General features: G+C 42.5%; 1 protein-coding gene across 2 annotated transcripts; it reads right to left on the reverse strand.

The window, feature by feature from the left end:
- On the reverse strand, positions 1–23,131 carry LOC308103220 (E3 ubiquitin-protein ligase RNF19A). 2 transcript variants are annotated; one of them, XM_080453119.1, is made up of 10 exons: positions 22,997–23,131; positions 15,309–15,915; positions 13,448–13,938; positions 9,898–10,103; positions 9,076–9,223; positions 7,609–7,771; positions 6,254–6,368; positions 1,238–1,369; positions 810–1,059; positions 1–485 (listed from the first exon to the last, which is right to left on the reverse strand). In XM_080453119.1, the coding sequence occupies exons 2-10, from the start codon at positions 15,450–15,452 to the stop codon at positions 215–217; spliced, it is 1,920 nt and encodes a 639-aa protein (XP_080309245.1). In that variant the 5' UTR covers positions 15,453–15,915; positions 22,997–23,131; the 3' UTR covers positions 1–214. The 2 variants fall into 2 exon arrangements, with proteins under 2 accessions (XP_080309245.1, XP_080309244.1); XM_080453118.1 differs by having other exon boundaries at positions 810–1,080.
- Between the last annotated feature and the right edge of the window lie 3,708 nt (positions 23,132–26,839).

A 26,839-nucleotide genomic window follows, 5' to 3' on the forward strand; every position in this document is an offset into this window, starting at 1 on the left:
ACACACACACACACACACACGCTCTATATTCTCAGTTTTCTAATTTACTCTCCCTCTCTAATTCCATATCTTCCTCAAGGAGGGGAGCTAGAAGGCAACTGGTGGGAGGGGCCTATGGTGGAAGCAGGACGTGGCCTTGGCCAATGATTTTCAGGTCAAGCCAAAAGTCATATCAGTCCATGGATTCGTTGACTAGCAAAAAACCTGACTCCACTCAGACGACATCTGTTTCAAAGACGGGCCAGGCAGTCCCTTCTCCTTCACCTCCCAGTTTCTCAGTCCCTTCCTGCTCCTCTCCTCCTCCTCCACCTCCTCCTCCTCCTTTTCTTTCTGAGGCACAAAGGTAGTCTTGCGACTGGGACTGGTAGTGTCCCAGGGACTCCACCGAGAGGCTTCGGCTGGACAGGACGCTGCTCAAGCTGGACTGGCGGGCGCCTCGAGGCTGGGTTTCAATTTCCACACGAACCTCAATATTTGTTCCTTCCCTGTGAAAAAACATTGCAGCCTGAGTTATACTAAACAATCAACAATAAAAAAGAACAAAAACACACAAAAAAACAATCAACAATAAAAAACAAAATATAAAGAAATCAGCCATATCAGGCCATATCCAAATGATAGTGAATAAAATTGTCTTGAGCCTAGACTAGAAAAGATTCAATGGAGGGGGCAGATCTGATAGGGAGGGAAACCAGTTCCACAGTCTAGGAGCTACAACAGCAAAAACACAGTGAGAAGTGCAAGTTTAGCAGTGTGCGGACTCTACGCCTTTTCTTTTTTTTCTCTTTTTTTCGAGAAAGAAGACTAACCTTAAAAAGTCAACGTTGCTGTCAGGCTCAGGCACAATAACCACCTCGCAGTCTGATTGGCTGTCCTGCTGTGTGAATATGTGGCGTTTCGTGGCTTCATCCAATTCTGTATAGCTCCCAGGTTCTGGAGGCGTGGTGCTTGTACTTGGGAGCACACCCACTTCCTGTACACTGACCCTGACTTCTTGGAGGCTGGTGTCACTGAGCGCTGGGTTTTTCTGACCCGACTGACCCGTCCAGTGGTCACTGACTACATGAGAGAATAGGAGATCTTCAAGAGAAGTTGAAAACCTCATCAGATCAGGCCACACTTCAAAGCAACAATCATAATGCACTATTACCTAGTTCCATTCAATTAGCAAAAGGACATCCGTCCCCTGCTGTCTAACCTGACCTAAACCCAAGTACTGAGTGAAATCTATACTCACAGCTGGCTAAATCCTCCAACTGGATTTTGTGTGTTTCAGGGGGCTCGTTCTGTGGCCGACACCAGCCATTCCTGCAGAGTGACATGGGAACTACCCCATAGACATAAGTCAGCATGAGCGGCACACCCACACCTGCAGAAAACACAAGCATGAGCAACAGATTTAAGTTACAGTATGTACGCCAAAGAGAATAACATGATTGCATTTAAAGTAGCTTAGAGAAGTACGTCTTTTGTTAGCAAAAAAAGGCTTCATAATTATGCTTAAATGTAACAGTGCTTAAACCCCCAAACATTTTCTTCCAAGTTACAACAATGACGTGTGTTCACGTATTTGACTATTTCACCACCCCACTTTCACTTTCAGCAAACTCCTGAAACTTGATGAGCAGAAGCCTCTTCCTGTGCCGTGTCAGTGTGATTACACGACATGTGATCTCACTAGGAATTTGGGCATACAAAGCAGGGCACAGAACTAACAAAAGGCCATCATTAACGCGCCCATGAGTGCTAAAACACTGGGACACCATCTAGCCTACAAGGCAACACCAGTGCAAGAGGTTGAGGCTGCCTGCAGCATAGTCAACAGATAGAGACAAAGATGAGAGGATAGAGAGAGAGTGTGTGTGTGTGTGTGTGTGTGTGTGTGTGTGTGTGTGTGTGTGTGTGTGTGTGTGTGTGTGTGTGTGTGTGTGTGTGTGTGTGTGTGTGTGTGTGTGTGTGTGTGTGTGTGTGTGTGTGTGTGTGTGTGTGTGTGTGTGTGTGTGTAAAATAATGCAAAACACCCAAAGCAAAAGACAGAGAACAAATTAAGACAGATCAGAGGAGATGCATAGCAAAGTATGGGGAAAAATTGTGAAGGTTCATGATAAAGCAAACGATAAAGACAGGTGCTTTGATCAACGGGATGACAAGAATTGTGTGGGACAGAGAGAAGAGAGAGAGAGAGAGAGAGAGAGAGAGAGAGAGAGAGAGAGAGAGAGAGAGAGAGAGAGAGAGAGAGAGAGAGAGAGAGAGAGAGAGAGAGAGAGAGAGAGAGAGAGAGATGCAACCAGAGACAAAACGGTAGCGGTGTAAAGACTACAGGGGATTGAAGTGGGAAAGAGACAGAACAAAAGAGACATCAGAGCTGACCTCGTCCGTGAGAACAGACAGGGCCTTTCAGACTGAAAAATGTACGAGGGGGAGGGCGGCGGGATGGAGGGATAAACAGAGAGAGAGGAAGGAGGTGGGATGAATCGGGAAGTGTGGCCAATGCGATGTGCTGCTAAGCCCATCCGTGCACGGTACAGTGATGGACACAGACAGTAAGACCATGCAGAGGCAACGGCTGTGCATGGAGCTCCTGAGGCTGAGAAAGGGATTCCTGCCATAGTCGACATGTTGACCCACAAGTTGAAAGTCATGTTGACAGACATGTTGCCTATAGGCACGAGCATGACCATCACACAAGTCCACCAGCTGTGAGAGGTAGCTGGCGCTGTGTGTGTGTGTGTGTGTGTGTGTGTGTGTGTGTGTGTGTGTGTGTGTGTTTGTGTGTGTGTGTGTGTGTGTGTGTGTGTGTGTGTGTGTGTGTGTGTGTGTGCGTGTTCATGTGCGCGCGCGCGTGTGTGTGCATGCGGGCATGTGTCTGTGTGTGCATGTGTGTCCATACACACATACAGTTTGTCTTTGTATATATTCTTCCATACACTCGTGAGACCTATATTAACACTCCAGATGTATTGCTGTGTATATGAATGGGTCACAGATGGAAGGACAGTTGAGAATGTATATATTCGCTAGGATGTGTAAAACAGCAATGAATCCCTGAGGTACAGTATATATACTTGGTTAGACACAGATGGTTTCTAAACGTGTGGGTGTTCATATGGTGGGTTTATATCTGTACGTTACAGATGAGTACAGTGGCATATTTAAACATGTGAATACACTCCAATGAAGTTATTGTGAGCTTTATTGCATGGTATGGTCCTGTTTTTGTTCACACGTGGATGCAATACAGTCAGCACTCATGTCAAGCTATTTTCATTCACATCTGATCAACAGTGAATATTTGCTGTGATATTTTGTACAAAGTTCCCTTCCCCTGTCAGGCAGTGAATTGTTCTTGTTCTGGCTCAGACTAGAATACATGGTTGGCAGTGGATCTACAGTCAAACGTACTGCATCATACCTTGAGATGCCAACGCTATTTATGAAGAGTAGCTGTGTGGTAGGTATGTGTGATTTGGGCTCTGCTGTGGGCGGAAATGGGGCGTGACTCACAGAGACAGTGCCAGGATTCATTCATCTGCTTTTCCAATTTTTATTCTCTAATTGTGCTCTCCTCTTTATAGTGATGGTATCTGTTAACATGCAAAATTTTACTTTAATGTACACATCAATACTGAACGCCATACACTTGTATCGTTGGCTGGAAGAACACTTGTTGTTTGCTAGATCTGTTGAGGGAATTGGAAGGTCCCCAGTTCAACCCCCACTCCCAGAACAAGACACTTAACAACTAACTGCTCCCCGGGCGCTGAAATAATAGTGCTCACTACTCCTAATAGTCAGAATGGGTAAATGCAGAGGAGGAATTGTTACGGTGACATACCCCAACAACTAAAGGGGACTAAATTATATATATGTATATATATATATATGTCACAGGGAAATTGCCATTCCAGGGAAATTGAAAAAGGAGCGCTCATTTTTAGGCGTGGGGCTTCCGCGCGAGGCGGGGCTTTTAGAGAGAGGGTTTTTTACGTGAGGCGCTCCTCCTCGCGAGGTGGAGGAGGAGGAGGAGGGGCTTTGATGCGAGGCGGCGAGAGGAGGAGGAGGAGAGGGCGCGAGGCGGGGCTTTGATGCGAGGCCGACCTGGCTTTTGTTTTCCCCCCCCACATAGCAACCAGGAAGCTACGCTAGGGGAACGCTGAACATGCGTTCACACGCACACGTGATAATAGTTATTGTCCATGACGGAGGCGAGGCGCGCCGACTTAGCAGAGCTTGAGGCCGAGGAGGCGTGCCCGAGCGCCTCCAGGCGCGAGTGCCCGTGCCGACCGGCCGATGGTCTGCTAGTCGAATCAGCGCCGTCCGAGTTGTAAACCGATAGGGTGAGAATAGAACTTTTCATGGGTTATTATCCACGTGTGCGTGTGTGTCGTGGATAAACTAAAACAAATGTTAAAAGCCAGAACACAATAAAGTTATCTTAACAGTCATGCTTTCAATAAACCAAATTGAAAGCATGAGCGTGCGTCCGCACGCGCGTGCGCTTGTGCAGGCGTGCGTGCACACGCATGCGCGTTCATGTCTATGCACGTCTATGCACGTAGTGTAGCTTGCATTGCCCTCTAGTGTTGGTTTTACAGAATTGCCTGGGGGGGCGGTGAAAACGAGCGCTCCTTTTTCAATTTCCCTGGAATGCCAATTTCCCTGTAGCATATATATATATATGATTTTTTTGATTTTTTTTAATTAGTATTATTATTATATCCCTCTACACCAAGTTGTGAGCTTCTAGATCGGCTATTTTCACCAAATGCTTGCCCGTTTTCGCTGAATGTTCGGCTATTATTATATTATATTATTATGACATGCCCAAAATAGGGATGCTATAAGGTTAAAGTGGTTAAGTACTTCAACAGCATCCAGGACTCCACAGATGTATAGCTGTGGAAACCTGCGCTGGTAAAAAGGTACAGTAGTCCCTCTGGGAATTCCCCACAGTGCAGGTAGGGAGTTGTTTGATAACACAGCATGTGCTGCTAGTTGCCAGCCATGGCATTACACAGCCATTGTGTGAAACACCGCAGCCATGTTTGGTGGCTGATTGTTTCCTCCATGTTTGACATGGTGAACTCCTTACTCAGCAGCGTATGGTGAATTTTAACGTTGACCGGGCCAGAATCGCGCAACAACGGCTGATAAGTCTATTGAGAACAGGTTTGACAGCTTAACTGGTTTTCTGATGGCCACTCATTAACAATTCGGCCGAATGCAAATGAGCCCCATTTGAAAACAAAGACGACTTATAGGTGAGGGGCTGCTAATGTTGTTATGTTGATTTTTAGTTTTTTTCTCCTGGCGGATCTTGCCCCACAGACCGGGCCATGGCCTCGTTGGCCCCAATGACCGTACGCCCCTGTCCTTACAATGGTCTCTGCACTAACTGGCTGAGCCACCAGGAACTCCCTCGGGAGTCACGTTACGATAGATGGTTCTCTTGTGTGTGTGTGTGTGTGTGTGTGTGTGTGTGTGTGTGTGTGTGTGTGTGTGTGTGTGTGTGTGTGTGTGTGTGTGTGTGTGTGTGTGTGTGTGTGTGTGTGTGTGTGTGTGTGTGTGTGCGTGACTGCGCACGCGTGCATGTGTGTGAGTTGCGTTACCAGATGGGAGAGCAGTGAGAGGTAGTTAGCGTGGTCAGTGATGTGTGAACAGACATGAGACCTATCCTTCTGGCCTCAGCTACGGCCCTGACTCATTACTTTAACAGGGAATATCCCATCCTAAACACAGCTAGCACCCAGGCGGCATGCTCAAGAAGCCCCCCAAGATGCATTCAGTCATTTCATTATTGAATGACTTGACTCTCCTTATTAAAACTGCTGTAGGTATAGTGTTAGGAGGGTTAGGAATGGTGTGTAAGCCAAAAGGTTCATATTGGGGAATTTGATACAGTAGCCATGTACACACTGTGTTCATTTAAATGGGGTGTAAATGATTATGTTTTCTTAAGAGGTTAAAGCTGGAGAGAGAGGAACAGTTACTCAACAAACACTCCATAGAAATTGGATCTATTTTAACAATCAAGTTTCACTTACACCTCCTTTAACTCAAGTGTACAAATGTAACCAGCGTGCGTACGGTTCCATTTGGTTACATAAGTACTCTTTCGGACTGACAAATGGATAAATGAACACATTTTTGTACCTTGTTTTGCCCCTTCACCACCCTCTTTAATATGTAGGACAGAAGACGTTATCATTACAACTGGAGTGGTAGTGACTTATGCTGGTCGTTTGTTCCTTACCCACAGTGACAGCTGCTATGACCGGTGACACAAACACGGACATCATCACGCCACTTGCCACCGTCAAGTAGTGCTTACTTCCTGAGATATTATTTTTCTTACAACGACCATGGACCTGTAAAGCGACGAAGACAATTGAAATCAACAAACCGAGAATTGGCTTCACTCCCTTCAAAATCAAACAGGTTAAACACTAATTAACTGCTTAAACCCTCTAAAATAGTAAAGTCGACCTGAGTTGGCTCTGTATTTGGTGCACACTTTTTTCCCTCTACACCAAATCTCTTCACTGAAAATAGTCGTGAGGTTGTAGATCTGCTATTGTCGCCTAATGTTTCCACCAGAATAGGGAACACAAGGGTTCAAGTGGTTAAATCAACATTAATCCTTCTGTGTTCTTTTGTAGCTACAGTATGTGTGTCATGTATATTTATATTTCATGTGATGTTCAAAGAGTGTTCAAATTTATTTGTACAGCAACCATTTAAATGAAGAACACTGAAATCCTTTTAACACCATTCTTTTGTTTGCTTTAAAATACTGTATGCGGGAGTTCAAGGTCAAAGGTGTGGTCTTATTTTAGGGGCACTTTTGTCTTGAATATACCAAATGACATCAACCAATCCCATAAAAGCAAACAAATCCACTTTAAAATCTGTAATTGGATGATAGTGTACTTATGTCTGGGTCCCCTGAGTCCTCTGAATCAAAATTCTGGATAGAGGATTTGCAGCAATGTGTTTCAACTGATGAGTGGGAAGATGCTCGCAAAGAGGCCCAAACACAGATGGCAAATATAACTGGCTAATGTGCACCAGAGGTCACGTTAGGTCGGTCATTGCTGGTTTTGGAAGTTGATGTTTTCTTTATGACAAAAGCCGGAAATTACAATTCTCTCCAGACATCCTGGCCGGCAAAAAAACTAAACAAAGAACATAGCAATTTATCATTATCACCATAAATCAGACACATTTCAAATGGTCTGTTCCTCGGCCCTCTGCATCATCAACAACTGTTAAAAGAAATGGAAAGGATGCTGTGTCAGTGGAGTAACTCTGAAGAGGATTGACAAACCTGTCTGCTATGTACAGGATGGACTGGCATGCCTGGCGATGTGTGGACTGTATGGTGAGATAAAGATGGACATTGGGAATTGCTGACAGAAAGTCATTTGTGTTTTGATTTGAATAGACTTATTTTGTTTTGCTCATTTTAGTTTTAGATTTGTGTCTTTTGTATTGTGGTTTTGTCTTGTTTTGTCACGCTTTTGGTTGTGACTGTGTATTGTCTTTATTATGTTGAAAATAATAGAGTGTAAAAGAAAAATAGATGCAATTGCACAGGGCATGTTTTACCTTACGGCCCATGTAGATGGGTATACCCACAATGATGACAGGGATGGCGATGCCGGCTATGAGAGAGATGACAACCGGTGCTCCAAGCAACATTCCCACCTGCCACAGAACCTTGCGAGTCTGTGACCACGGCTTCTTGCCCCAGAATGTACAGCCCGAGGGACTGAAAGAGATGGGAGACAGAAGCGGTGAGGAGTTCAGGACAGACAAAAAGTGAAACATTGGAGAACGGATTCACAGCAGGTTCTGGAGTCTTCATTAGAGCAAGAATTTAGTGTGCGTGCGTGCATGTGTGCGTGCGTGCGTGCGTGCGTGCGTGCGTGCATGCGTGAGAGAGAGAACGGGAGAGAGAGAGAGAGAAAGAGAGAGAGAGAGAGAGAGAGGAGAGAGAGAGAGAGAGAGAAAGACACACACAGTAATGGCAAATCCCAAAACATAAATTGTATTTAAATGTGATCTATGTTGGGCTACAAAAGGCATACTGTAAGTAGGGGGATTATAACAACATATTCTAGTTGTGCTCTGTTGTTATGGCAAATCTGCTGTGAGATGCTAAAAGCTTTGCCCTTCTACATGACGTCCTCAGTTGTCTGTACCACAAAAGACAGACGTGGATGCGAGAGGGAGGGAGGGATAGGGGATTAGGGGAAGGAGAGGAGGAGGTAAATTGGGAGGAAAATCTGACAACTGAAGGAAGTTCTCTCTCTTGCACAACACATAGCCTAAAATATTAAACCAATGATGTACAGTACAGTAAAATGAAGCTTTTGTAAAATATCTACAAGATCCACATCTTCGCACAATTACAGCAGCAAGATTAAGCTGCTCCATTTAAATAGAGCTAATCAGCTTCTAACCAGTCTCTTCAACTCGGGTTACATACTGTTGCAGGGAAATATAGATGCAGATAGAGCTGATTAATTGATGAATTGTGAGCCAATGGCTCCTGTCCAGGACTGGAAAAATCAATGGGTGGCCTGGACTAACATGCTTTTTGAAGATGTGCCGTTTCAAAACAACATAGACATGACTGACTGGCTGGCTGGCTCCATGGTGCATTATTGCTGGTGCATTTGGTATTTTTTGCTGAATACGAAACCATTTAAATTGATGTCAGATTGTAAAAAGAATCAAAGAAAGGACCACACCCTTAAAAATACCAGTTTTCAGCTAGTGGCATCAAACATTATCTCGCTTGTAGAAAAGCACATTCCTGAAAGTGTGGGTTAGACTTTTGCTGATGCTGCGTCGCCTGTAGAGTGTTATTGTAGTGAATTTGCACTGTCCATATCCCAAAAACAATATGTTGAAGGTCTGTAATTTCTAGTCAAGAATAAAAATTACAGCTTTTAGTTTGGGCATACACAAAATTTTGGGAATTAGAGGTAATGGCTGGTTATGAGTTTGTGTACTGTACAGTACATGCATGCATTGTCTGAGTGCACAAACACAACAGTGGCTAACTACCTGAGGTAATGCACATCTGTGATCTCCTGCATACACAACCAGCAGAACTGACAGGCACAAACAGTGCAGTTCATACGATTACAGCTGCCATCATTGGTCTTCATGATGTAGGCCCCACAGCGTGGGCACGCCTTGATTTCCTCTGCATCTAGAGGAAAACACAGTGACAGAGAGCGTGAGGGAGCACCACTCACTACAACAGGGGTTTTCAGCTTGAGAGCCAAAAGAGAAATGTGATGTCACCCCGGGATCCAAATTCACATTATAGCTCGTAGATCTGCTATTTTCACTATCTTTGAACATTTTCACACTTTTTAATATACATTTCTGAAAATCCTTATAAAAATGTTAGATTTTCTTTCTTTTGTTTTCTTAAAAACATTTGATTATTATTTTTGACCGTTGTAAATGTTTAAAATAGCATAATGAACATTACCCCCATGAGTATTAATTTATAATTGTCTTGGCCACTCTGCTGGCCAAGCACCTTACTAGAACATTAATTTACTCTTTTTCTTTCGTATGATGTGACAGTAAAGCACTTAAGGGTTAAAGAAGTGTATAGTTCAGTTTCCTAATACAGTGGTTCTCAAAGTGGGGTCCAGGGACCCAGGATCCTTGGGGCAGGGGGGGGGGTCCCCAGGAAAAAAATACAGCATCACAATCATTTAAACCCCTTGATCCATATTTTATACGATGGCTATTCTAAAATAGCAGATACATGCTCACAGCAAACTTGTACATCTGTTATTTTTGAACATTCTTAAAAAAAAACTTTAACACAAATCTCTTCTGGTTGGAAGAAACCAGTGACTTTCATACCTCCACCAGGCTCCTCGTTGAAGACGTACAGGGTTGAGGCGTCATTGCCACCGGACGTGTGGCGCGCTCGCTGACGCCGGGCCTGGTCACACGTCTGGTCCGGGTGCCACAGCTGTCGGCAGTGGTAGCAGAACTCTGTGTCACATCCCTCGCGGCCACAGCTCAGCTTGGGGCATTCGGCACAGCCATAAGCTATTACTGCGTAGCTGTGGATTCAACAGACATAATGGACTTGTTGTTCAGGTTCAACATGCCAGGACTTTCAATGACTTTCAACGTGAACTGTAGTATTATGATGACTATGGAAGTTGTTCAACTTATCCTCTGTTCATATTATGCAAAGCATATAGCCTAAATATTTTAACAGTAAGTCCAGTGACTGACATCAGGCTATCTTCTTGGTGTCTGCTTGTGTTTCAAGATGTTTGAGGCTTCAGCCTAGAACAGCGGTTATCAAAGTGGGGTCCCCTCAGGGTTCCTTGGGGGGGGGGGGGGGGGGGCAAATGGACCCTTACATGTCTGTAACTCTGAGAGTGTACAGATGGAACCAACCATTTGCTCAGAGTTATGGGGGTCCTGTTCTCGTACCTCCCGCTTTTACGCGAGAGCGAGTATGGTATTTTAGAACTGCCACTTTCTGTGGCCCTTGTAATTCATTCAAATTTTATTTTGCCTGCGGATACATCTATAAAATATAACTGGTGCCAAAGTATGAAGATTTCAAAATAAATATAATGATTATAAATGAAAATAATCCAAACATTGGCCCGGACCGCAGGCCTTGCGGTCCGGGCACCTAGGCTGCAATGTCACGATCCCGATGACCTTTTCTGCGTGTCACTCCCATCTCTCTCCCCCCATTTCCTGTCTATCTACTATATTCTATCAATAAAGGCAGAACATATATAGTATATATATCTAAAAGAAATAAAATAATAAAAAATCCAAACATTGATTAATCTCTTCTCATATCAAAAGGTCAAAAGGTTTATTTTACAATGTTATTCTAAGATCCACTTCCAGGAATCTTGTACTGATTTACAGTAAGCTAAATGTAAAGACCATGCTCACGTTCTTCCAAAAAAGCTATAGCACTGACATAAATGTTGAATATGATATGTCTCAAAAGAATGTAGACGACATGAAGAATTAGGTGACAGTTTGTCTGAACAAATACGTGGTGGATGTAAGACATACAGTAGATGTATTATTTCAATGTTATTTTTATTTAATCTGAGTACCTCTCAGAAGCCACCAAAATACAGGAAATTGATTTCTTTGTTCGTAAACATTCCTACACCTACACCCATTGTAATTAGTTTCTAATACTTGCTTTTACATTGTGAACCATCAAGAAGTCTCAGGTCATCCAGGACTGGTCTAGTACCGGTCTGCTGTCTAACTAGGTCTCTTTAGGAATGAGACCTCAGGTATCAATGAGGTTACCGGTATCTAAATATATAAATACTAATACTAGTTCAAACAAATCATGGTGAGGCATGCAAACGATGCTTGTCTATTTATTGTCCTGAATTATATGCATTTAAATGTCTTTGAATGCCTTTTCATGCATTATGTAGAGCACCTTGTATTGCCTTTGTGTATGAAATGTGCAGAAAATATCCTAGCCTTGCCTAATACTTTACTGAATGAGTGCACAGCCATTAGCCTAATGTGTTGAACTTATTTAAACCCATTGTACAAATTCAAACATGCGCAATGCCATAATCTTGTAGCATGTTATTAGTAATGTTTGGACATGTGTGCATGTGCACCACGCACATGCATGGGAGGGGGCGTGGTGCATGGGGCGGGGAGTGGGCTTGGCAAATTGACAATAAGCCCATTACTTCATATTAGACTGCACCACTGTGTCTGTCAATCCAAGCTCACCAAATGACCAGTTCTAACAAAACAGATCTAATTGATTATCATTCAGAAACCACTACACCAGGATCATCCATGCAGCAAAAAAAGTTAAATGTGCATAGCGTAAAATGCAGAAATCCACTCCAACACACACTCAGAGCTCAGAGCTGACATAATCTCCTATAAGCTTCTGTCACTAAGACCTCTAGGAATGTGTGTATGCTGGTAGAGACATGGCAATAATACACAAATCATAGTAGCGAATGACCATGCAGCTTATGTAATACAACAATTCAAATACTACTTTCTCCCACAGCGCATGTCTTCACTTCAAAACGGAAATGTTGTATCATTCATTCAAAAATGAAAGATCAAAGACCAAGTAACTGCATCGTAGATACAATAAATAGTACCGTAAAATAGCATACAGTTTTGTCATAATTAATTCAGCACAATAGATTAGATATAGATTTTTGGTGTAATGTTTTAGCATGATTAGACTGTGAACACTGACAGTAGTACAGTCAGACAACTGACAGACTACTGGGCACACACACATACACACACACACACACACACGCACGCACGCGCATGTACGTGCGCACGCACACACACACACACACACACACACACACACACACACACACACACACACACACACACACACACACACACACACACACACACACACACACACACACACACACACACACACACACACACACACACACACACACACACACACACACACACAACACAGTAGCACAGCCCCATTATGATTTCCCATTAGCCGGCCTATCCTCTTACCCTCCCACATACATCCAGCACTGGGCAGCATGTGCTTAGTCATGTTCATGTGTCCTCATCAACAGAAGATATCCTGTACACAGTACTGCATGGTGTTCTGTTACTATCTGTGGCCAGAAAACAAAGGCATTATACCATCGAAGGACCACGTGTCTTCCCAGAGCCTGTGCCTTCAATCTGATGCGCCTCCATTACTTGAACCTCAAATACGGCATTTATTTGCGATAATTCAATCTAGCAACTTAAAGCCTTAACAAGCCTGTGGTGGGATGAAAAGAAACAGGGGGCAACAGGGGTTGCCATGGCAGACTTGCTAGAGTGATACAGTAGATATGAACAGAATAAAGACACACATTTTGGAAATCTAGAGCAGTCTATTTACTTCTGTTTACTTGTTGCTAATCACTGGCAACCATGTTGTAAAAGCAATAATACTCCTGAGGTCATGACATATCACGGCTATTGGCATTTAACACCCATACTGTAGCTGTGATATAATCACAATATACCACAGCCATGCCTTGTGTGTTATTGCTTAAATAATAGTTACTTGTATTTATTTTAGGGTAAGTAGAGTACAGGGTATAAAATCACAAATATCTTGGGAGAATGAATGATGACAATGATGAGGAAGATAACGATGATAATGATCTAAATTATATCAGTGGTTCCAAAATGGGCCTGGACCCTCTGGGTTCCTTGAGGGGGTTCCAAAATGACCCTTACAGGGTCTGTAACTCTGATGGGAGTCCTTGAAATTAAAAAGTCTAAGAGCCACTGGTCTACTGCTGCTGCTGCTGCTGCTGATAATGTAATAATGTCAAGCCATTGGAGGCTGTGATTGTGGTGGAATTCTGAGCGCTTGAATCCTTACCTGCAGTCGGGTGCAGGGCACCAGCGTGTATCCGGGTCGTTTGCCAGGAAACGGCGCAACTGGTACTCCTCAAACCGTTCCAGGAGCGCCTGATCGTCCAGGATGGCGCGGACGTCCATCGGCGCCAGCGCTTCAGGGCACAGCGGGCACGCGATGCCCACCCGGCTCTCCGATATCTCAATGCGGAGATACTGTCGGAGGCAGTCGGAGCATGTCCGGTGGGAGCAGGAAGTGAGTCGCGGGAAGTGGCAACGCGGTTGGCTGAGCAGGCACAGTGGACACTCCTCCAGGTGTTCCTCTAGGAGCTGGTCCTGGCTGGAGCAGGACAGGGACAGGACGCCGGTGGAACCGCTGCACGCTCCGGCCGCACATTCTGCCGTGGTCCCACCTTCCTCACCCGGTTCAGCCACCGTGGTTATGCCTCCTCCTTCTTCTCTTTCTGTTCCACAAACTCCTGATCCTCCACCCTCTTCTGTGGTGATGTTCTGGTCCTTAAGGCAGAAAACTCAGTTAGGACTGCAACAGTTAATCAAACTAATCGATTGAATTGATTATAAAAGTATAATACATTTTAATACAAATAATAGCAAAATGTACAACCTAACAATGGCTTGTGTCGCGTCACAACATGCTGTGAGCTTGTAGATCGGCTATTTATGCTATTTTGCATGACATTTTTGTATGACAAAGTATAAAATAGGGCTTAAGCAGATAATCAGACTACCGGTAATCAATTTAGTCTGAGAGAGATTTATAAAAACTCAATTTTAATTTATTCATATGTTCATTATTTTATATATTAAAAATACAAAAATATATAAAAAATGCACTTCAAGATTATTTGCGAAGAATGAGAGAATAATCTCTACAAAATAATCGATAGTTGCAGCTATTAACACTTATTCACAAGAGAAAGGCATTGATTCAGGGTTAGCAGGGAATATGTGTATCTGTGAGTATATGGGTGTGCTTTGTGGGAATTGGATACTCATTTGGGTTATTTGGTTCCTTGGCAACAGAAAGGATTGAAATTACTTGGTAATTAAACAAACACTCTAATGGATTTGGTTTATGTAGATATGGGGTTGAGAGTAAGAAGGGAGCAAGCATCAGTTAATGATCTACAATGTCCCCACAGGTTCATGTACTCAAAATTAGCTATTCATTTTGAAGCGAGGTGAAGTAGAGATATAATCCTTTGATGATAAATAGGCACAAATCAACACATTGTCTATAAATTGTTAATGTATTTACAATTGCCTGTTTTCACACAATGTATGATAGCAGCCATTTTACTTTCCCAAAATTGAGTACCAGGACTAATCTGCTTTGTTTTTGTTCATTTATGTGCTACAAATTTGAACGTGAGACATGCCATGTTTTGCCATACAATGAAGACATCTAATCTCTATTTCTTTGACCAAAGATAACAGAAACAACAGCTGAAGATGATTGACAATATTGTTGTAATTATATCATGATCAGTTACTGAAGCAAGTAACACATAGATTTTAGGATCTAAAACAGTTCAACATGACTTTAAAACAAAAGATAAACCAACCTTTTGCAGAATGTATCTAAAGCACTCACTCACTCACTGACTGACTGACTGACTGACTGACTGACTGACTGACTGACTGACTGACTCACTCACTCACTCACTCACTCACTCACTCAGACAGACAGACAGACATTGACTCCAGATAGACCCGAAGAAGATTTTTTGCAAGTTGTATATTGTTGCTGTCGGGTGGGTGTCAAATGTCAAATGTTGAAAAATAAACACAAAGTTAAAATACGGAGCTGCAAGGTTTCTGACCGACAGCGACGACATGTACCTAAACACAAGCCTTTCTCTCACCTGCTCTGGATGCTCGCTGGGAGTCAGGGTGATGGCCACCTCGTCCTTGGGCCAGGCGTCCATGGGCCTCGCCTCCGCTTTGGGCTTCCTGCTGAAGAAGTTCAGAAAGCTCAGGGGCCCCGCCTGCTGCTTGGGCCTCTTCATGGTCTGGCGGTAAAGCAGGAGCTGCAGCTGAACTGGGTTGGCCAAGGACCATGGGCGGGATTGCAACTGTGTAACTGCTTGTGCGTATGTGTGTGTCTATGACGAGTGCTTTCGTGTGTGTGTGCGTGCGTGGGTGTGTGTGTTTAAGCGTGCGCGCACACACCCCGCACACAGCTCAGACTCTCAGTGCAGGATAGCAGCTCTGGTGTACGAGTGAGCGAGAGTGAGACAGAGAGTAAAAGAGAGGACGGAGGTCGGAGGATGAGGTAATCCCTGATGGAGGAGAACATCACCGATCTGGATCTCTTCCAAGGCCTTGGGAGTTGATTTTCTTTTCCTCTCCCTTTTTTTCTCCTCTACTCCTCGTCCTCGTCCACCTCTACACTCGTTCTGAGCTAGTTAAAAAATAGCAGATAGTTCTTCATCCTTTAAGTCCCCTCTCTGTGGGTGGCAGTCCCTTATCCTGCAAAAAGTACAATAGTACAATATTAAAAATGTGCAGTGCAAATAATTCCTTTGCACGCTTCAGAGGAGACATTATGTATTGAATTCTACTGTGCAAGCCTGGTTGGCAGGGAACTGTTGAAAAAAAGGCTAAATCGTAGTGAATGAGAAATTATGTGTGTCAAGGAAAACGCCAAATGTTCCACTCCAGTGACTAAATAGTCAGTTTGTCAAACAAAATGAAACATGAAGCTGAAATGATTTGATGACCAGATTTATTCACAAAAATAGTCTCCAGCGTATTTTTGTGTCAAACCTCACTGTGAGCTATAAGCTTTACCTCACACTAATATCCGGTAGTCACAAGGACATGTATACCTCTCTTAATGTTAGGTTTGATGAGAGGTGATAGTTTGCCAAGCTACAGTAAGTAAAATGTTCATGAAATATCTTGGAAGAATGCTTAAAAAAAGGAATGCCAATTTATCTACAGTATACTGTAAGTTTATTTTTTAAAGAGTCAATCATTTCAGATTTGATTCAAACTGAAAACAGGCAATGGCAAATACAGAAAGGGGTTAAAGTCAGTGATCTAGGCATCACTCATTCTTGGGCACGAGCAATAAGGTCAAAGGAGTGAGACAGACAAAGTAAATGCCTAGAAAAGATGGACGAGGTGATGCTGAGGGGTTGAAGAGGAAGAGGGGGACGAAGATGCGGAGGAGAGGTGACAGAAAAGACAGCATTCATTCTGAATCCATGGGGTGACAGCATTCTTTCATAATCAGGCACTGTGAGTGAGCCAAAGGGGCGCATTAGTTCATTCACATAACTCCAGAGTGATTAAAAAAGCTCAGCTGACATCTCTCTCCACACTGACACTGCATGAAATGAGTCTGTGAGCTCTTTTAGTTTGTCTAGTATTGACTACCGTATTCCTAATTAACTAATTTATTTATTTATACATTTTTCAAAATGTATTAATTTCTGCTATGTTTCTGCTTTATTTGAATAGGAATACACACAAAACTCTGAACATACACAACACTTGCGTACATACAAGTTTTCTGCTTTCAATTTCACTTAGTAGTAGTAGTAGTAGTAGTAGTAGTATTAGTAGCAGTAGTAGTAGTAGTAGTAGTAGTGTATTTTTAGCATGCAGGATGATGTGAGCAATTAGATATATAGCTTTTGTCATAAACTGGACACAAGACTAGCATTTGTAGAATCTGGATTCACTCAATTTTACAACACCAATCCAACTCTTATAAGAGCCTACCAAGTTGTGCAGAATTTACCCATGTGGCTCATGGTTGACCTTGCCTTTGACCACCAATTTGCACATTATGTCAGATAAAGAGTTAGAGAACTACTACTTTTCATGGCCTTGTTTTGACTTTTGAGGATGATACAGCGTATCGGTATCGAGTCACTGTGTACAGAGTGACATACATAGATAGTCTCATTAAAATACAGTAGATTCACAATTGCTTCATGGCTCAACTAATTACTACAATGCTACAATAACTAAATAATACCAACAACTAGATAATATAGACTTGCCATGTAATGATGAGGCTTTGAGAGAAGGGAAAGTTCTAAGTTCTATTTATTTTTGCAAAAAGAAACAAGAGATAATATTGTTAGGTCAGGTTAAGCCATGCTCTCACTGCAACAACTCCAAGAGTCCAAGACCCAGTGAATGATTTACTCCTTTCAATGACACACTAAGCCTTAGACACACTATCCATGCCTTAACTTATACTTTACAACAGTGGTACTCAAGCTTTTTCATGTCAAGGACCCCCAAATGAATATGAATTTAGCCACGACCCCCCATCTGAAAATATTTTGTGCCAAGTGTACAAGATTTTTTCCCCCACGTTTTTCTTTAGATCAAATAGCCAACGTATATAGGATTAAAGTGTTTAAAGTTATGTTTATGATGCTTGGGACTCCACCCTGGAACCCCCTCAAGGACCCATGGGGGTCCCCGGACCCCACTTTGAGAACCACTGCTTTACAGTATACTGAAAAAAGAAAACACAGCCTCTACAAATAATTGTGTCATCTTCTCTTGGTTGCTCATCTGCTCTAATTTCCCCAACATCCATATTCCATGGAGAATGACTTTTGAGTCTGATGCACATCCGAGGACACTGCCGTAGAAAACACACCAGAGAGTACAGATATTCTGTTTATTCATAGAATAAATTCCCTCACATAAACACATCAAAAGTAAAGCCTGATTTATACTTAGTTGAGCATTATTGCGCATCAATAATAGCTGATCTACAAGCTCACAACGCACCGTGCTGCGAGGCATTGTGAGCTTGTAGTTCAGCTATTTTCAGTGCTTGACATGATGCACTTCACAAATATGCGTAATCAAGTATAACTCAGGCTTCATAAACATGCCCAATACATCAAAAGCAATAATAACAGAGTAGATGAATACATGGGGCGCTTGAATCAATCCATGGTGCGTACTGTAGGCAATACAGGCACATTTGTATGCATAATACATGCACACATTCAGACCCATTGACACATACAAACATGTACCTCTGTCAAGGCAATTGCTTAATTATAGCCCAGTGGGCTCCGGTGAGGAGCTATTACTCCACAGCAAAAGACAGATAGCTCAGTAATTAGACAATACGATTTGCTGCCTTATGACTCGGTTAACTTCTCATTGTAAGGGAGTGGGTTTTTCACTCAGCACATTCACAGTTTTTAATCATTACCTTGCATGGATCTCTCACTGTGCAGGCAGTTCATACTGACTGCACTGAAAATAAAGTTAGACAATACTGAACATTAATGCAACAGGCCCACACATAGTTCCTTATACTTTTCTGCTAGAGGGTTATTTGGACATCGTAAGGTACAGTAAATACACTTGCATCACTTGAGATATTTCAGTGATGTTTGACTCAAGAAGACCCTTTACAGAAGCAGGAGTAGCCTCATTTCACTCCTAAGATGTGTGCATTGCATCTGAAGAATTATATTTCTATTATCAAAATATCTTCAACATCCCCCAGTAAACCATCCATGTTATTTATCAAACAGACCCTTTTCCTTTCACTCCACAGACCCTTTTTTAACAATCTCACCCTTCATTGCCTGTCTAGACCGGCCTGCCTATATGAATCCATGGTGCATCGTTAAGCAAATGTCACCCAAAATAAGCTCACCCACCCATCAAAACTCCCAGAAACAGAACACACACACACACACACACACACACACACACACACACACGTGCAAACGCATGCACGCACGCACAGAGACGGAAATGGTGAACGTTTCTGGAGAGTAAAATGCTGTTTTTCCTACAGACTGTTGTCTTTTCCTGGTTTTAATCACTTAAGCCCATATGCTTTAAAAAAAAATCAAATGTTTTCAAAAATAGCTAACATGGACTATTGGGTTGAGAGCTTGTAAATCAGCTAGTTTTCGGATTTTTGAAATAAATACAAAAAACTACTGTGAAAGAAATGTTATATTATTGTCACAGATTCAATATTAGTGTCACAATATCATATTGATACTTGAGTTTATCCATCGCCCAGCCGTACTGTGGAATCATCTGAATCGAAGTCTGTCTACCAGAGGAGCGAGTTCAACCAACTTCATCAACTCTCTTTAACTTAAGCCCTGTGGAGGGGAAGAGGAGGTGGTGGTGGTGAAGGAAGGAAAGAGGGGAGGGGGAAGGGAGATCCTGCTTTAGTTGGTTAATGTCCTTCTGCAAATGACTCCGGGGAAAATACACCAAGAGCGCAAGCGATGGACACAGACACTGAGAGAGAAACATGTCTTCAGTTTACAACTTAATGCTTCTCTTTAGAGAGTGTGCATGTGTGTGTTTGTGTGTGTGTGGGCCTGCGTGCATGTGGGGGCGTGGGCGTGCAACATGCACTATGATGGTACATCATAAAGAACTCATCATGGTAAAGGTTACAGGACATACTGTAGCATCCACTTAAACATTTGACCTATCACTTCAAACTAACACTTTTGTTGTGTTTTACTTCACTCCCTTTCATGCAGGAATCCTGGCCAGAAAGGGCAACCAATATTACATAAATAAGTCCATAAAGGAGTTGACATTCTTGAGAAGCCTTGAGGGATTATTGAGAATTAAGTGGAAAAATCCACACTGGAACTTCCTGTCATTGCCAATGTATTGTCAATCCATCAAATTAAAAGTTGATTCCTGATTTTTTTTAAAAACAACCTCATATTAGTTTGGGGGCAGTACGTGAAAAGCTGCATAGCCTGCCATAGTTGCGTCCACCACACAGCTTTTTTCTAAGGCCAGTGTTATTATGTTATTATGTAGCAGGGGTTCGGCCACCAGGAGAAACACCTCGACCTTCATAGGATTAGGTAACCATGCCACTGAGGAGAGGGAAAAATCTATTGTTGTTGAACAGGGGGTTGTGGTTGTTATCATTTCTGGAAACTGGAAGATTCAAAAGATAAATAACAAAAAGAGTAAAGGGAAAACATTGATCTGAAATTGAAAGATTTGTAATCATTTAGCTAAGTGATATCATTAAGTAGTTATTAACTTTCAGGACATTTCACAATACAGTATATCCTATAGCTACTAGGAGATCCTACACATAGCCATGCAAGAAGATAGGCATTATTTAATTTGCTTGAAAACACATTTATAAAATTGTTGCAAATTGGCTATAAAATCGGATTTATAGTTGGTTGCACGCCACTGCCACCGCTGAAAATAGCAGATCTTCAAGCTCACAACATGTTGCTTGTAGATCAGCAATTTTCGGAATGAAACACCTGCGTGCAACCAACTATAAATCAAGCCATATACAATGACCTTCTGGTGCTAGGACTTACGGAACATCTCTGACCACAAGGCAAACTGAATGGTCCTCACATTGGCCTGCAGACATTCCAGCTAACTACAGTGGGTTTATAACAACACATTGTGTTATTTAATAGCATAGTCCCCAATGGGTAACATCCCATCTCCTTATTAACACCTGTGGAAGTTCAAAAACAAAATACTCATCGGCTGCACAATCTTGCTCAAGCTCAGTGCAACCTATCTTGGAGTATGAATTTACAGTGTATAAGAGACATGCCATAGAGACATTCATTACCAGTGAATAACAACAGACAGCAGCAGCAGACCCTTCTGCATAATGTACAGTACAAGGGCTACAGCTGGAGTCCTCTCTTATATTTTGACAAGCTACAGTAAGCTATAGTGTATCAGACAAATTACAGTACAATGAGAAGCACATGTGCTCATGCAGGCATGCATGTCGCACACACGCACGCACGCACGCACACACGCACCCACGCACGCACGCACCCACGCACGCACGCACCCACCCACAAACACGCACGCACACCCACGCACGCACACAGTGTTCTTGAACAGTAGATCAATGTGAGTTCCACTTTTATTGTATCACCCTGACTACACACACACACACACACACACACACCACGCACACGCGCACACACACACACACACACACACACACACACACACACACACCACACACACACACACACACACACACACACACACAGGCCTAGATACACCTGTTGCAAAACAAAGTAAGATACAAATAGAGGGAGTGGTAGTCTGTGAGACTTGACAAAAGGGCCATGCTTAACCCTATATACGATATCATGTCCATAGAGAAAATTATTTTGACATACACGCCTGTGATACAGGATGCAAGTAGAATGAATGCACTATACAAATAGATTCTGAAGTCAAACTTTATTGCTTGCTCCATAATCATTTTTAACTGGAATAATTTACCAATTACCCATTTTTTATTCAATAAACCTGGTGTATTGAAATTAATCAATATAAAATGGACTACACAATGCTCTGGTTGGCCCATAACATCTGAATGACAGATGGGATTATTGCACAAGCTGCTGCCCCACGGCCGTTTATCTTTAAAATGCCAGTTGGAGCTGAGTTTTTGTTTTGTTTTCTGTCGTTCTCTATAGAGTTTCTTCAGGTTATCTAGGCCAGTGTTCTCAACCTTTTCAGGCTGTGACCCCCCAAAATGATCATATTTGAACTGGGGACCCCCCACCCTGATAAGCACTTGGAATTGTATAGGAGTCAATTTCGTTTGACTCGGTTCCACAGATAAATATTGTGAAAATAGCAGATCTACAAGCTCACAACGCCTTGCAATCAGCTATTTTCACAATGTTTGCCTCTTTCTTATAATATTTGACAATTTGGCCAATGTTTGACCAGTTTTTGTAGTATAGTTTGTTGATTACTTTTTATGCAGTTATGGTCTTTTTCTTTTCTCGGTCTTAAAAGTCCTTAAATTGTCATCTGGGGATCCCCCAAAATCATGTGCCCCCAGCCCCCTGTACTCAACCCACAGGTTGAGAACCACTGATCTAGCTAGTCTGGCTAAGGCTGGACTATTCTAGATGTGACACTTGTTGTCCACGAGTTGTTTCCATGCAATCAGTTAACGTACGGTCAGTTTCCAGCACCTTGGGGAGAACCATGATGATACACCCTATTAAATATCTCATCACTGGACACTAGCCTACATCAGCAGCAATGCGGGTTTCAGGAGGCATGATGTGAGCGACCACAGGGCCCGCGGCATCCATCCCATCCCTGACCATTACGCGCAACAGCAGCAGCCGGGCCTTTTATTCGCTGCATTTATAATCCAAATAAGACTTGTAATTACAAAAACTGCCAAACGAACTGAAGATATACATTTTTCAGCTTCAGGAAGAAATTTAAACTTTAAATACAACCAAAAACGGGGGATACCAAAGTTAACGTTGCCATCACCCCCGGTCCCGTTTAAACCCATAATAATGCACACATATTTAATTATTAAAGGGGGTCTTGTCCAGGGCATCAGTAAAGCTATTGCAGGGAGTGGCAAGGTTATTGGACTACGTATTCGATTTGATCTCCAAGTCAACCCCCATTATAGGTTAATACTTACTGACAGCATTGCAAACACTATACATACGCAGCCGCTTGAACGTCTGGTCAAGCAATAAGATAAAACACAATTTGCATTACGTAAACCTAACGGTTATCTTACCTCTCTCTCTAGCGCGTTCTCTGTGCAGACTAGAGGAATCGACAACTGGCTCCTCCCCCTGAGGACCAACCAGTATGACAGAAACCCTCCCACTACCCCTGCTCTTCTTTACAACAGATCTGAACATCAACGCCGGATAGGGAGTGGATTTGGTAGGACGGCACCACGGTCCAAGAGACGGCGCCGCATGACGTTCTGTGCGAGGAGAGGAGATCCCCGCTGAAGTAGAGTTTGTTTTTTTTTTGCATCGGCCTGCCTGAGGGAGGCATACTGCAGTGACACGGACCAATGGGATGACGTGTAACAGGATCTCCAATTCACAAATAACGTCAGACCGGTCCGTGTACGTTCTGGCAGTTCCACTTCTCTCCTCCCGCAGGCCATGATTCTTGATAGACGCCACGCCAGGACAGACAAATAGTGTCGACCTAGCCTTGGATCAAGACTATCGTAGATGTATTTAATCGAGTCTGACTTTTACTTTCGTATCTACGATCGTCTTGGCCTGCACCCCCCAGTGTGTCCTGCACTTTCACCAGTAAAGCCCGTACTTCTCCGTACATGTAAGAAAAATAAAACTAAGGTGCTTACCCGGTTGCCCCAAATGTTACCTCACGCATCGGAGTCTTTGTGAAATGTATTAGTCCGTATATTTTCAATAAAGAAGTGTTTTATTCCCGTCTGTGGCCGAACGCCATTATTTCCCCCTCGTTTACTTCCTGTTTACATTGAGTGTAATTCCGGCTTTCACCGGATGCGCCCCGTCACTACCGCCAATTGAGGAATACAGGGAACTTCCTTCAGAATCCGACAGATACATACAGGATTAAAACACTTCTTTATTGAAAAATACGGATTAATATATTGCACAAAGACTCCGAAGTGTGAGTTAACATTTGGGGCAAACGGGTAAGCACCTTATATTCTTTATTTGTACGTGTACGGAGAAGTACGGGCTTTACTGGTGAAAGTGCAGGACGCACTGGGGGGTGCAGGCCAAGACTATCATGGATGCGAAAGTAAAAGTCAGACTCGATAAAATACAATAGATTTTCCAATAGATTGCCTCTGATCTGATTCTGTGTCAAATGTATCCAATAGCAATCTGGGCATAGGCCTTATGTAGAGCAGAATAGGTTATTTAATTGTCTCTTCTTCAGTCTACTATTTGACCTCTCTCTTTGGATATGGTTAGATGTAGGCTACAGTCCTCCTGTTATAGCTGGAGAGTAATAGCCTCTCCAAAATAGGCTGACTTGGTCACAAAGTGGACCTTAAATTTGCTTACTAGCCTATGTCTTAATGTATCTGTCATATAAATGTTAGATACATTCATTAGGTGTAAAAGTAAATGTTTTTCAGATAATTGACCATGAAAAACAAGGGGACTATCAGAGATGAAATTTAGATTTGTTTAGATCTTATCAGTTTGAAAACAGTGGTGCCTGAACCAAAATAGAACTGGGCACTTGGAAGTGGGCCCAGTGAAGAACTGGAAAGGACACTTTTGCAAAGTTGCCCAGGTGATGAACTGCTGTGGCACTTTTACGAAACAGGTCCTCTGCAAATGTGCAAGTATATTTGTCTTGAGCAATTATTTTATTACGCATATGACTGGCCAGCCATCCTAGAAATTTGGTGTAAAGTAAATAATTATAGCTATGTTTCAAATTTTATACCACATTCACCATGCATTATTGCATTATTCATTTGTTTGTTAACTAAATATATCACATCATAAATTATTTATCTAAACATGTATTTTGAGCTCAGAAATTATGCTTACTCTGTCTTTCTGTCTGTCTGTCTGTCTGTCTGTCTGTCTGTCTGTCTGTTTATGTATGTATTATTGACACAGCATCTTGTGCTTTATGAAACATTATGGAGGGGGAAATTGATAGATTGATGTTTTAATGACAAAGTTGTACTGTATCTGTCAAAACACAAAAAGCTCAAAAGCTCATTTACATTGTGGTTCTTTGAGTACAAATGTGTGTGTAAACTAACTGAGTGCCATGTTGTTTAAACAAGACCAGGAGACCTGGTTCTGCCAGACCCAAAATGAAGTCCTAGTATGTAACACACCTACAAACCACTTTATAACTGAAGTTCATGATGTCATGAATAGTTCGTGACGAAAGGGGACGTCACAAACTTTTTTTTGGCTGGGGCCGGAGGACAAATGACCCCTGCCCATGTATGACGAAAGGGGACGTCACAAACGTTTTTTTGGCTGGGGCCGGAGGACAAATGACCCCTGCCCATGTATGGACGAAACAGATACAAAGCCTCATGTAAGCCCGACCCCTTGGGTCTGGCAACAAAAATATATATATATATATATATATTTGGGGGTGCTGGGGGTGGCAGAGACAAACAGAAACATTAAATCAATAATAAATACAGCAATTTCAACATACTAGACAAGTAAAATAGCAAAGAATAACATGGGTAATGGAACTGAATTACACTGAGATTACAACTCAGTTAATTGATGTATAGGTCTTTATACAGCCAGCTCTTTATTGCAGACTTGAAGTTAATAATGGAGCTAATGGACTTAAGGCTGGCAGGTAACCCATAGCCCGAGTGCATCTGCTGTAACAATGAAAGAAAAAAACACAACGTTGGTAGCCTGGTCTGGAACCTGGCTACAACGTTATTGGATGACATTTTGAGCAACCTATTCTTATGTTGTTCAGAGCAATATGTAGGGCCCATGTTGGCACTTCTATCACTCCCCTCACATGGGGGCGGCCCAGGGCATATAGGCAACAGTAGGCTAGGAGTAGGACTGGGTGGATAGTTTGGTTTGTGATATTTTGTTTTACATAGCCGCCAGCAAAGTTACAAACAAATGTCAACAAAACATGTTGACATCCATGTTGCCTGTCTGTCTGCTCTAAATCAACTCTTCACCGACGACAAGTTACCATAAAAAGTAAAACATGTTGACATCCATGCCTCTGTCTGTCTGCTCTCCTGTAAATCAAATCTTCACTGACAAAAAGCAGACGACCTCATATGTAATTTCACATTCCACGAGCTGTTTGAATGATGCATTCTATAAATCAAATGCACACAAAAAGTCGTTTTTTTTTTTGCCACTTGTCTACGAATGTTATATTGAAATTCCAACTACATATTATTATTTCTTCTTTGCGGTTCTTAACCTTTTCAGGCTGTGACCCCGCAAAATAATCATATTTGAACTTACTGGACCCCCAAACTTCGACATGCACTTGGAATTGTATGAGTTGAGATATTACATTTAGTTTGACTTGGTCCCACAGATAAAAGGCCTATTGTGAAAATAGGCGATCTACAAGCTCACTTAACGCCAGAAGTTGTGAGCTTAGAAATCAGCTATTTTCACAATGTTTGCCTCTTTCTTATATTATTTGACCATTTGGCCAATGTTTTTACGGTAGAGTATTTTTTTAATAGTATTTTTTTTTTTTTTTTTAAGGTCTTAAAAGTCCATATTGTCACTTAGAAGGCGGACTGCCCCCCACGCGCCCACCAATTTATTTCAATGAAAGTTGCTCACAATCTACTTCCTGGCTCCAATTTTGGAGCCTACAGAGCAGGCGCACTAGCGTTTCAGACGATATAAGCATGTGCAGTAGCGTCCCAAATGCGGAATTCCTGCGATACTAGATTTAACCACCAGGCTTCAAACATTCTCTGCGGTTCTGGGGGCTTGCATTGAGCTTCGATTGAGCGCACTCAGGCACGGTGCAATCCCTCAACGACTACATCGACCATAATACACTGCAGTAGACCTAACCGGAAATTACTTTAGGAAGCGGAAGCACGCGTAAGCGGAAGACAATGTATACA

The sequence above is a fragment of the Gymnoscopelus braueri genome, assembly GCF_963280865.1.
Source record: "Gymnoscopelus braueri genome assembly, chromosome: 16".
Classification (NCBI taxonomy): Eukaryota; Metazoa; Chordata; class Actinopteri; order Myctophiformes; family Myctophidae; genus Gymnoscopelus; species Gymnoscopelus braueri.

What these genes read in the sequence shown, in the direction of transcription:
- LOC308103220 (XM_080453118.1), bottom strand. Translation starts at nt 15,452, where the DNA reads ATGAAGAGGCCCAAGCAGCAGGCGGGGCCCCTGAGCTTTCTGAACTTC. An exon ending in CCAGCGAGCATCCAGAGCAG is followed by an intron (nt 13,939 to 15,308) that starts GTGAGAGAAAGG and finishes TTCTGCCTTAAG; the next exon opens with GACCAGAACATCACCACAGA. An exon ending in TGCCCTGCACCCGACTGCAG is followed by an intron (nt 10,104 to 13,447) that starts GTAAGGATTCAA and finishes TTGAATCCACAG; the next exon opens with CTACGCAGTAATAGCTTATG.